We start from the raw sequence: 12,950 nt of genomic DNA, 5'->3' as shown, positions 1-12,950 counted from the left end.
TCCCCATCCTAAAGTCATTAACTTAATCACATCCTCCAAGTCCGTTTGCCATATAAGGTACCATATTCACAGGTTTCAGGCATTAGTCTTTGAGGGGACACTTTTCTGCTGACTAAAGTGGGATTTTAGGTAATACATCAATTTTCTTATTTAGGGTCCTTCTCATTAAGCATGCTACTCAGTTTTTCTTTCTCTCTGAGATGAGGAGGGAAAAAGAGTGTGAATCTGTATAAAAGGTTGTTTTCTCCATCTGTGCCTTTCTCCCTCTGAAGGGCAGATTGATGTCTTCCTCACAGTGACTTTGGCTACCCCGGGTGAGCTTTGGCCACAGTGCTATTCCTAATCCTCCAGTATAATCTACCTCACCCTAAACTAAGGCAACTTGGGCATCCTGCACATTTTTTGAGGAGGAATAGAGTCAAGAATCCAGGACCCTGGAAACAAAAAGACCTGGATATCTTGGTTCTAATACCAGGAATATTGAGAACAATTTATGATCAGCTTTTGCCTAGTACTCAGTCTAGAAGTGCTTGTTTGATTATGTAAAATAAAGGTTATTTGGTAGCATAATAATTCTTACATACCTAATTTATGATAACTCTTACATATAGCATGCATACATAATACATGTTTCATGCATACACTCATTTGCCACATCAAGTATGTCACTCAAATGTGTACACATACTTTTAGCCTTTATAATATTATGCTTTATATGGCATGCTTAAGTGTTCCACAGAACACTGCAAAGTGAAGGTAAACGTGATGGTCTTCTCTTCTGACCAGAATGTATTCTTAACTGAAGGCTTGAGAAACAAGAAGTAACTAATTCATAGAAATTCCCTGTGGAAGATGCTTCTCTTTGCAGGCTCTTCCTTTTGTGAGTTTCCCACCTTTAAATTTCCCACACTTGCCAAATATTGAGTCCTCAAAAATGACAACTCTGTGTCTGGTGGGATCTGACCTTGTACAAGGTTAGCCTGAAGTCTGAATGGAGCCCATAGTTGGAAAACAACCTAAGAAAATTTCTTGGAGGCAGATGCGGGGAATGCAATGTGTACCATAAAAGTAAACTATGTATTTTGAGAGCTGAATGAATTGTGAAATAGCCCTAAAATACAAGGTGGCATTTAATTCTTGCTCAGGTGTCTGTTGGTGGAGCACAAGACTGTGTGGGGAACAGGCTTTTATTATCAGTGTTAATCTTGCTTTCTTCTCATCTCTTCTACAGAGTAATCCCAGTGGCCCTGCCTGGTCCTGGTGGATCCTGGCCGTGCTGCCCCTGGAGCGCAAGGCTCAGCTGGCCATCCTCGGCATGACCTCGCTCAAAGAGCGGCTCCTTGCCATCCGACGGATATTAGTCATCATCACGCGTAAGATGAATAGTCGGCAGGAGCTGGCAAATGCCAGGCAGAGAAATAATTGATTTTTTTCTCTGTGTTAAGGTTTCTGGAAGCCCTTGTACTTTTATAAATGTCAGGCATGGACGAATAGCTGTCCATTCATTGTGCTTTGTCAAGTGCTTGTGGATAAGGTTCCAAAATGGAACATTTGCCAAATATTGAGTCCTCCTCAAAAATGACAATTCTGTGTCTGGTGGGATCTGACCTTGTACAAGGTTAGCCTGAAGTCTGAAAGGAGCCCATAGTTGGAAAACAACCTAAGAAAATCTCTTGGAGGCAGATGCTTGGGGAATGCAATTCATTGACAGCACAGGACCCTGCAGATGGTTTACATGTGGTTTAGGTTTCACGAGAAAGAAGGATTCCCTTCCAAGTCAGTATCTTGCTCTGCCAGATGGAAAAGGCATGCTTATGTGTCTAGACAATAGGGGGAAGTACGTTTTTATCTGGAAGTGGATTTCTTAGAGCACAGGCTAACTAAAACGACGCTTAGGCTTTGTGTGTTGCTGTGAAGTTATCTGTGATGTGAAATTGAATCATCACACCATTGTTCAGTGTGGGAGCCCAAACTAGTCCTTACCCAAGAAGTAGTAGCCACCGGGTAGAACTGTGTTTAATGTCCTGTTGTAGTCCCAGGTGTTGTAAATTGCATGTTGTAATCAAATGAATGTCAAAATATAAGAAAGTGTACCTTGGATATAGGAAAACCTAAGAACAGTATAGTTTACTTGAGGAGATATATATATATATATATATACTTATACACGTGTATATATATATACACACACACACACACACAGAGTAAAGTGAGCAAAAGTGAGTTAAAATTGTATATACATTGGGGTGTCAAACATAAAACCACCAAGTGCAAAGAATGCCTTGAAAGTAGAACCTTGTCTCTCTGACCAATGGTTAGTAAGCATTTAGAAAACAGTCATCTTTTCTACTGGGATTTGCATTAGCAATTAGCTTCATCAGTAAATTTCAGTTTACTGTCCATTTATTAATACACAAAAACATTAACAGTCTGTCATGCCATGATAATCCGTCTATTTCAGGAAAATAGATCAGAATATATGAAGGGAGATGAACGGTATGAGATGTAAATATTCAGCAAGTTTTTCTCCAACACCAACCTAAGATTATATTTTTGAAAGAAAGTTTTACAGCGATCAGACCATGTGTTATCTGTTAAAGGACAGTAGTATAACTTCCATCCTGTAATGCACATTGGTGATACTGATTGGAATAACTGAATCTGAGATACTCATATGTTCTCTCTGGCCTAACCAGCTGGTGCATTGACTTGGCTTCCTCATCTGCAAGGTGGACATTATTAACCAGAGGGTCACAACCGCTAAAGAGCATATCACAGCTGCAAGTTTTGCTTTGTTCATTGAAGGTGTGTGTGATGTTTCAGTTTTTAAATATATATCTCATAATATACAGTGTTGATGGTTATCAGTCCATCAAGCATTTTATTAAAAAGACTTTATAATATTATTAATTTTTCTTGTAGTTTTCAGTAGATAAAACTTAGTCTTGTCGTGAGAGTTAGAAAATAACAGCGTCACTTAACTATAAAGAGAAAATGTGAAAGTCTTTTCCAATCCAGTGTTTCAAGTGCCTCACTTATTGTGAATCTCAACTATCATCTTGAGATGGTTTAATGGCAGTTTGGCCAAGTGATTTCTAAGAGATTTTATTAATTTATGCATTAACAATAGTATTGAACTTTCTTAGGCATCATAACCTAACCCTGTCATTTAAAAGGAAACAAAATGCAGCTCACATGCCAGAAGACCTTAACCAGAAGTGGTTCATGAAAATTGATCTGCATTGACCATTCTCTGCCTTCCTCTTTTGGAAAGTCTTTTTGTACCTTCATATCACAGCCGAATAGTTATCATTGCTGTTTCCATTTGGAAGTGTCTAAATAACCACAATGTGATCACAGCTTCTTAAGCCTTCCTAGAGTTAACTTGGTACACTTGCTATAACATTTGGAACCTGTTGCTTTCTCTTGCTTACTCTTTAAATGTCATGTCACACAGTTCTTGGAATCAGAACTATTCAGTTATTTCTTCATGATTCTGCCTGCCTTTCTGGTCTTCTCATTCTGCGTGTCATTATGTAAAAGCCTGAACAACAATGATGACGCAGATGAGAGCAACACATGCTTTTATTTTTTGATACCAGAGGGAATTAACTATGATCACATCATGCTCTCTCTGTTCAGCATTCCACCCCCACATGCTGCAGCGTGGGAGTAGATTGGTACTTACTGAGCACTTAGAAACATTACGCATCAGGAACAGAGTCAGGGTGACTGCGTCCTATGGTCATGTTGTGAAGGAAGCCTCCTTTTACAAACCGAAAAGCAAAACAACCCCCAGCTTCAGTTTGCTACCAATCAAGCCAAAGCAGAACGTCTGCTTCCTCCTCTGCCTGCCCCCTTCTGCCCCTTTTCTGTCAGGGAGATGCCAATTCTAAGCATTTCTCGGAAAATAATGTAATTTCTCATTCAAAATCAGGACATTCCAGCTTAATTGAATTGAAAGTGCTCCAACAGTCATGCTCTAGTTACATTGGAATAAAAGCAAAAAAGAGTAATAGCAGAGTGGGGGAGTCATTTTTCTTCTTGAGGAATAATACCTGCTGTTCAGTATTTTTCCATTCATTGCCCAAACCTGCCTGTGTCTTTGAAATTCAAGTAAGTTCCCAAAGGCAGCCTTCCAAAAGCCCCATGGCCTTTTTATCATATCCCATCTCCTATGTGTGTCCTCATCTTCAGAATTGAAAGTTAGGATACTTTTTAAATTTTCAAAAGAATTCAAAATGTTAAGGTTTACCTAAAATGTTAAGGTTTATCCATAGAAACACAATAATTCTTAACCAATTCATATACCAAATTCAACAGTATTATCTCATTTATAGGGTCACAAATGTGTCATTTTTGCACTTAAACCTCTTCCCCCTCAAAAACAAAAAACACCAAGACTGTTTAACAAATTATACAACTCCTAACATATGTCAAGTCTTACCATGGGACTTCTGAATAATAAGGAACAATTGCAGTTTATGGATGGTAGAATTACAATGAACTATTGGCATTATCACTTCATTATAAACTTTCTGGAAAATTGGCAGTTGCTACCATCAAAATAATCCATTGCCTATATTACATAGAATTTGTTATAATTTTTAAGTGCTTTAAAAAAAATACCCATCTGTTTCCTCTCCTTGTCTTCTTTTGTGCCCCACTGCTTAAATTACTTGGGTAAATGCTATTCTTCAAAATTTAAATACTGTCTATCAAATAAGAAGACGTGTGAAAGATATGAAGAAGAAAGGTAATTAGAAACAAATTAGGAGAAAATAAATGTGGGTGATTTCTTTTAGTTGACAGCACAAAGTTTTATTTTTCCCCAGTATCGCTATCAAGTCGAGTAGGGAGGTCCCTATCTCCCCACTTTTTAGCATAGACAGCAGTGGCAGCCAGTGGAAGGAGTTCTTCCCCTTCAACACCTTCCTGAAGGCCACATTCTAATTCTGTTGTTCACCAAAACCTAATTCCCAGGGAAGCTGGCTCTGGATAGGAAAGATCAGCTGTGTGAGCCATCACCCACACAGGGAGATAACTGAACCCCTTTGCCAGCATCACCCCCTCTCTTCTAGGGTGAGACACTTCATTCGGTGCACTAGCTCTGACTCCCAGGGGAAAGTCTTTTTCCCTTTACAACTCCTCACCTCAGCCTCACCTTGACTTTCACTTCTCAACTGCTGAATTTTATAAAATAGTCTTTTAGCAGTAGCTCAGCTTTTAGGAGAGCACAAATAATGAAGAAATTGAAGTGCCCCCATTGCACTTCCCCAAGTTGGGGACGTTAGCTCTAATTTGAACCCAGGTCTGATAAAGGTGACTGGATGAGGACACAGAGAGGTGGATGCCATGGATAGTGTTTACTGTTTCTCACAATTCCTGTAGACACGAGAGAATGAGAGGCAGCAGACCACACCAGGGCATGCAGGGAAGCACGGGAGACAGGCAGAAGCAGGGATGAGGGCGAGTGTGGCTCAGACCCTCTACTGTGTTGTTCTGCAGGACAGGCAGGGCAGGCAAACAGCTTAGACTGTCTGATTTAAGTAACAGCTCAGACTCTAGGCTATATGGGTGGTCTGTAGCCATCTGGCATCTGGCCCTGGGTGATCAGGGTTGGGGATATTGCCTCCTAGTTTATAAGAGCCAGATAGAGAAGGCAGTTTGGAGGATGGGCTCTGGATTGGTTACTTTGCTCCCAGGATAGCACTTTGCTATGTCTAAGAATTGACTCACCCTGGGACAGGCAGTTTCTCCTGGGTCAGCGAGGCCCCTGAGATGTCAAAATATCAAAAAATATAGAAATCACGACTAATACAATTGGTCCTCTGCTGTTTTGAGATACTGAGGTCACTTTTGGAAGCAAAAGCTTTTAAAGAGTAGGGCATTGCCTTAAAAAGCATAGAAAACGTTTTATTCTGAGAGTAGGAAGGAGGAACACACATGGAAATACAGGAGTCCCTTAGGCTGGCCCATAGCTAAGGCTCTCATGTATATGGCATTAGTCAAGAACATAGTTCTGCAATTTGGGGGGGGGGCCTCTAACAATTTCCTGGTGCACTTGTTAACGTGTTAAACATACGAGTCTGGTGATGATATTACGGTGTTTCTTGGCTTGGGGTGGCAGGTCTGGCAGTTGTGTGGTTGGGGGTGCACAGCGATAGTTCAGTAAAGGATATGCAGAGACTCGTGGTGTTCATGTATCACCACAGGGAGGGAGTGGCTATGGAGGCACAGGGCAGGAGGTCATGTGGAAAGCCAGCTGGGGTGGTAGGAGAAGGCCCTGGGAGTGGGTGCTCCTCCCCTAGGGGTTGAGGAGTTGACTGATAGGAGGCAGTTACCTCCTGGGAAATCAAGACACTCCCTTAAGTTTTACAATGGCACAGATAGTAGTCACTTCTTCCAGAGTTTTCATTTAGACATGGGAGTTTAGGGAGCCATGTTTTGGCATAAAGCAGGGTATGTATCAGGATCATGGGCTAAGCAGATGGGAGGCCAGCTGGACTCTTCAATATTAAAAGGAAGAACAACAAAAATGTCATATGCCCACTTGGTGCCTCAGGAGAGGCAGCCTATGGGCATCACTAGGGCAGAGGTTTGAATATCTGGGACTAAGTCATCTCCCATGGTGAGGCCACGGCTGGGGTCATGTCATCTTCAGCCATGAGCTGCTGGGCTGGGCAATGTCTTCCGGGATGTGAGACATGAGGTCTCCTGTTAAGCGGATCCCTACTCGTGCTAATGTGGTTCCCAGCACTTGGTTGAAACGGTGGCTTACCTGGAGGGTCTGGGCCTCTGGATCATAAACCAGTGAAAGCCCCCAGATCAGTGGTGACAGGATCAATAGACACCAGAATGTGTACAGCTGCACCTGACAGGGCTTTGATTCTTCCTTTTTGGTGGAAGTTTAGGTTCAAGTGGGCTCCGTATCAGATGAGCAGCTGCCTGGCCTGTGGGATCCCTGGCGGTTAATGGATTCAGGAGAGAACATATTCTCTCTCTGGTCTCTAGCACTTATCAGGTGGGGACAAGATCCAAAATTTATAGGAATAAGGAGAAACATTATGAAAGGCCCTAATATGTGATGAGCTTTTGTATACAAGAAAGTAAGACATAGTCCTCTTTTTGTTTAAAGGGGACTATAGTAATGTTTTTTAAAGTTTGTGTGAGGTGTGAGTCAGCCAAGAGGCCATAAATTAAGAGAGATTAAGGTTTGTGGTGCAAGATAGAGGCCCATTTCAGGGTCTCTTTGCAGACCAGAGTTTGAAATGGAGCTGTTTGAGGAGACATTATATCTCTTAGTTAAACCGGTTGTGTGGAACCTGTCAGGGCTGTGGAAGTTGTGACGAATGCCTTTTCCCAGAGCCCAGTATGGTGGATTCTGAGACATGGCATGTGTGTCTCAGTTACTTTCAGTGATGCCAGCCACCCTGAAGAGGCAAGGAGTGCCACGGCAAGACCTTGTATCCCAGCTGTAGCACATGGGAACAGGTGTGATTTAGATTTAGGTTTTGGTATCTGTGAGGAAGAGTCCCAGAGTTTTTAACCCTGAAGGGGGCAACTCTTGAGCAGTGGTCCAACAGTCAGCCATAAATGTGAAGTTGGGGCCCTGTGCTGACCAGGGCATCCAGCGTTAAGACCACTGCCTGACATTGGCCATATGCGTTGCTTTTTGGGTTCCATTTTGTATCAGGGAATCCTGGCTAAAGGATGGAAAGCAGCAACATTCTATTGGGCTCCATCATTTATATGAGGGTTGGCAATGCCATCTGTACTGTCTGTGAACTCCCAGTGCTGTTCACTCAGTTAATCTAAGGGACTCCAAGGGATCTGGGGGAGGATGACCTCACAAGGGACTGAGGACATGGGAGACCACCCTCTTGAGGATAGAATGTATCAGAGGGCCCAGACTTGGATCCGTCCTGTGTTAAGGAGGCATCAGGAGTTTTGCTGAGCTTGTCGGGTGCTTATGATGGGCAACTAGAGATTGGGGTCCTAGGCTCAGGTCTCTATGAGCCTCTGTGTTCAGGAGAGCCCAGCAGGCACCCAGCCATTTACTGTTTTAATGGGGTATAGCATGAGTCTGAGAGGGGCAGTTTCTTGCATCTGAAGCCCTTGGGCACCTATGTCCATCCTAAGTGGGCCAGAACTCCAGGCCTGTGTAGAGCTTGCCAGTGTTTCCATAATGAAGGGGCCTCTGAGGGTACCAACAGGAGTGCCCATGGATTTGAATTTTGTTTGATTTTAGAGGTTGTTTTCACAGGGAGCACCATTTAAAGCAAGCTGATTTGTAAGCAGCAACAAGAAAATTAAGTAGACTGTGTAAATGAGGACTACATTGCCATCAGAACCTCAAAAGTATTTAAAGATATTGGTCTTGCATGTCCCTAATGAGCGTGATGATGAATCTCCTCATTCGTGCTACTGGAGAAGGTGAATGTGGTATAGACCTTGTCTGCAGAGATTGTGTGCCATGGCAAAGCTGTGGAGCTCCTTGTGGGTGGCCTGCAAAGGTCTATGTGTCACTTCAGAGCAGGAGGCAAACTGCAGCCGAGAAGCTGTGCAGGCAGACACTTGATGGGACATGTTAGCCAAGTCTGGAAGAGCAAGATGTTGGCCAGTTATTTATAGCATAGAATTCTTAATTTTAATAATACTGGAAATTGGGTAATAGATGGGACCACAGCAATAAGGTTGTAGTAGTCCACCATGAGGCACCCCTTTTTTTTTTTCCAGGTTTAAGGATAGAAAAAATTCAATGGAGAGGCAATGGGTATAATTACTCCTTTATTAGTTAGTACGTTTTAATCCTTGAAGGCCTCATATTAACTGTTTTAACTGGAGGTTCAGGGACATCGTTTATCAAGCTAGTTTGTAAGTGCCAAAGACTGATTTTAATTTTAATTTATATTTGTTATATTAGAGTATCTGTGTCCAATATTGGTTATTAGGGCACCGGGTACTATGACCACGGGAAATTTAGACAGGCTACAGTTAAAGTGAAGCATACCTTCTTTTCCCCTATTTTATGTTTGATTGCCTTCTTTAAAAGCTTATAGGGGTACAGTGTTTAGATTTAGTGGGATCTCCAGGTATAACTATAATTTGAGCCCCAGTATTAAGACTATGAAGCTTTAATGGGTGCATTTTAGCAAATGTTACAGTTAATTTAGAACCTAAGTTATGGAGACTCAAAAGCCAATAGGCACCCTTTTAGCTTTTGGTCATGTCAATTTTTTAGTATATAAATCTTATTTATATGTAATATTAATATATAATTTGTTGCATAAATTTTGAGTGCCTAAGTGTTGGATATCTAACTGGATCAGATAAAGGATCTCCATTTTAGTTTAGTTGTGTATGTACAATACATGTATAATTTATTCTATATTTGCATTAAAATATTCTATCTATATGTGTGTGTCTATATAGATGCGCACACACTCATACACACACAGTCTATTTAGTTACCTTTCCTTTTCTCCCCTTGTACCTAGGGTTTTTCTTGCTTTTCTTTTTTTTTTTCTGATTTTGTGGCTATTTAGTTGAGAGGCAGGGAGTTCAGGAGTGCGAAAACACACTGGCCTCGGCGGGGTTACAGGCTCACATAGCTCAGGGGCTGCTGCAGGTCTCAGGGGAGTGGGGACAAAGCGCCCCACCCCTTCCCCTTTCTTTAAACCTTGAGCCACTGGTCTCTGTGGATAGATCCTTTGTGTCCCACTGGATGGAGAAACAGGTCACGATAGCTGCAGGGCTCTTAAAGCAACATTTAAACCTTTTGGCTGCCGTCATTCTGTGGGGAGGGCGTCTCTCACCAGCCGCATGGCTGGAGGATCCCTGAAGCACTTGGAGACCAATAGCCAGATCCTTTTCCCAGTAGTGCAATTAATTCCTCACTGGATGCCAGAGGAGGGCCCTGCAGGTGAGCAGCCCACTACCGACTTTAGCATTGCTGGCTCGGTTATCAGACGCTCATCCAACACAAGCTCACAGGGAAAGCAGTTCCTTGCTCCTTTTGGAGGGAGTTAGCCTCACTGCCCTGTGACTACCAGCCAAGCAAGTAGGTATGTCCAGGTAGGGAATTCAGAGGGACCCAGTGCATCCAATTATACGTCCCAGAAGGTTCTGCATCGGGGACTATGATTGACATCACCCTAATCTGCAGCACCAAGGACTAAATGAGCTCAGTCCTCTTATAATTTAGGCTGGACTGTCACAGACACTCTGGCAGACATAGCCCACGTGCTGCAGCCAAAGTGCAAACATGCCAGCAGTGGCCATGCTCCCCAGGGTGGATCCAGCTAGTAAGCCACACGTGGCCAAGAGGCGAGGCATGCCCTCTGCCACACACGGACTCACCTGCTCACTGTGCCAGTGGTATCAAAATGCACCCACATTTTTTTTTTTTGAGACGGAGTTTTGCTCTTGTTACCCAGGACGCGATCTCGGCTCACCGCAACCTCCGCTTCCTGGCACCCACATGTTTAATTCATAAAGGAGAGGCTGATGCACTGGAAGAAAAGTTTGTTACTTGCGTTTCTGGAGGAAAAGTGCGCCATGCCATGCAGGGCCGCAGGAGGAGGAGCCACAGGAGTGGTCAGGAGGCAGAACTAGGGACAAGCACAGGCAGGCATCTTTCCATTGTGTCTCCATGGCAAAGGCGCAGCTGGGCAGGGGCAGAGTTTAGGATTGGAAGGTTTGAATGTCTTGGGCTGTAGCTATAGATGTGACCTCCAGCTGTCTGGTGCCTGGCCCTGGATGATGAGGACAAGGGGATGCTGCCTTTTGGGTAGAAGAGTCAGATCGAGGAGTTGGCTCAGAGGACAGGCTTTGAATTGGTTAGTGTGCAAAGGTGCGCTCCCAAGGGAGCCCTTTGCTCTAAGAATTGGCTTACCTGGGAAGGGCAGTCTCTCCCCAGTCAGCGAGGTTCCCAAGATGTAAAAACATTATACATTGTAAAAAAAAAAAAAAAAAAAAAAAAGCATGATTAATATAAGCTCATTCTAGCATTTCAGGTTATAGCTGCTAGAAGAGGTTTGTAGTCTCCAAATGAGTAGGTTTTTTCTCTAGAGAGGGGCGGGCCTGGACCTTCAAGCACTCAGGAGCATAAGCACCTGCCTACAGCCCTGCGGCAAAGGAAGCCTCTCTCAGTCACTCAGAGCAGGGAAGGGCTGGGAGAGGCACCTGACGCTCCCTGGGTACTATGACAGCCCCCAAGGCGGAGGATTGGCCCTGACCATAATAGAGAACCCTGAGAATTTTGCTGTCATGGGTCTGAATTGGTTGGCACATGTGACCTTTAAAGGAATGGAGTTTCCAACATGAATATCTCTAACCTTTTGCTTTTCAGAGATCATTTTTCTTAAAAAATTCCATTGGGACCTTCATTATTTACCATACATTAATAGTTTTGTCACCTTTTGTACTACAAACAGTTCAACCAGTGATCAACTTCTCTCTCATGCTATTTACCCCACACACAATTTTCCACGCAATTCTGAAAAAAAAAAAAGCACCTGTTAGTAGATAGGTTGGAAAGCTGTGTACTCTATTCATATATTGTTCTTTCATGCTAGTGGAGAGTGGTGTCATTAGCATCTTAATTTTAGCGTTGTGAAATGGTTATACCAATTAAGAATTGAATGTGTACTTTTTATTCTATTTAATTAGAGCAAATTTGAATAAATAGGCTGGTATACATAAACGTAATAACCATGCTTTTTCCCGTTTGGAGATAGGCAGTGTGTTGTCATATCCTGTGATAGGGGTCACTCATCTGGCCTCATGATTCCTAAGTTTAAGTCTGGTTTGAAGACGTAATAGTAATACTCAGCATTTCTTGTTGCTTAAATGAGACCAAACTTAAATGTTACGATATTTACTTCATGTATTCTTGTACTGTTTATTTCAATTAATTGGTATTGTATATCTAATATGTGATATTTGAACTCAATAAAACGTACAGTGTTGTAAATGTTCTTTAATAAATAATCACACCTAAGTAATAGGCTAGACTAATGAGAAATTAGGTCAAATCAGTGCCTAGGCTGTGGTGTTAGTGTCATAGGGATGTCACTGGCAGCTTTTCACAATAAATCAAACAGTTTTCTTCACTCACATTTCTGGACATGAGACATCCAAAGCCAGTGTGCTAGTAAGGCCGGGCTTTCTCTGAAGGCCCTAGGAAGACTCATCTGCCTGCTCCAGCTGGTGTGGCTGCCAGCCACCCTCAGCCTTCCTCAGCATGTGGCTGCATCACCCCAGGTTTTGTGTCTGTCAGTAGCCTTATTCCCTCTGTGTGTCTGTGTCCAGATGTCCCTTTCCTTATATAAGGACACCAGTTACTGGATTTAACACCCACTCTAATGCAGGATGACCTCATCTTAATTTGATTACATCTGTAAAGACCCTATTCCCAAATAAGGTTACAGCCAGTCGCGGTGGACATGAATTTTAGAGGAACACTATTCAACCCAGTGCAGATGTGGAATGATTCCAATTTAAGTAGGAAAAAAAGGAAAGAGTACTGCCAATGGCTTTGCCTTAAAACCATAATTACTTTTTAAAATCATTTCTATCCAAGGCAGATAAGATTTAACGGGAACTGAAACATGTCTAGTTGTTTATTGGGGAGAAAGGGGGTAGTTTTCTTAAGGAATACAAATTGCAAATGCTGAGTTAACTATGAAAGCACATATTTATTTACAATTTTTAAAGGCAGAAATTAAAATATTTAAAACTTGGCATAACACACTCTACAAAATACCGATAAGTATTTTTATTAACTTCCTGGCACCTTTGTGACACCTTTTCCATCCTCCTCTTTTTTTTCTTAACCTACATACTTTTTTTTTCTTTTTTGGAGACAGGGTCTTGCTCTGTCATCCAGGCTGGAGTGCAGTGGTGCAAACATAGCTCACGGCAGCCTCAACCTCTTGTACTCAGAG

The 12,950-nt window shown here is 42.5% G+C and overlaps 1 protein-coding gene across 1 annotated transcript in view; it reads left to right on the top strand.

Moving 5' to 3' along the window:
* Positions 1-11,977, top strand: part of LONRF2 (LON peptidase N-terminal domain and ring finger 2) — a 48,596-nt gene extending 36,619 nt beyond the window's left edge. The window contains exon 12 of the mRNA XM_017964097.4: positions 1,232-11,977. Coding sequence (XP_017819586.4) covers positions 1,232-1,426 — 195 coding nt within the window. The 3' untranslated portion in view covers positions 1,427-11,977. The remainder of the gene's footprint in view (positions 1-1,231) is intronic.
* The last annotated feature ends 973 nt before the right edge of the window (positions 11,978-12,950 follow it).

The sequence above is a fragment of the Callithrix jacchus genome, chromosome 14 (genome assembly GCF_049354715.1).
Source record: "Callithrix jacchus isolate 240 chromosome 14, calJac240_pri, whole genome shotgun sequence".
In the NCBI taxonomy this organism is placed as follows: Eukaryota; Metazoa; Chordata; class Mammalia; order Primates; family Cebidae; genus Callithrix; species Callithrix jacchus.
This window is presented reverse-complemented; position numbering and strand designations above follow the sequence as displayed.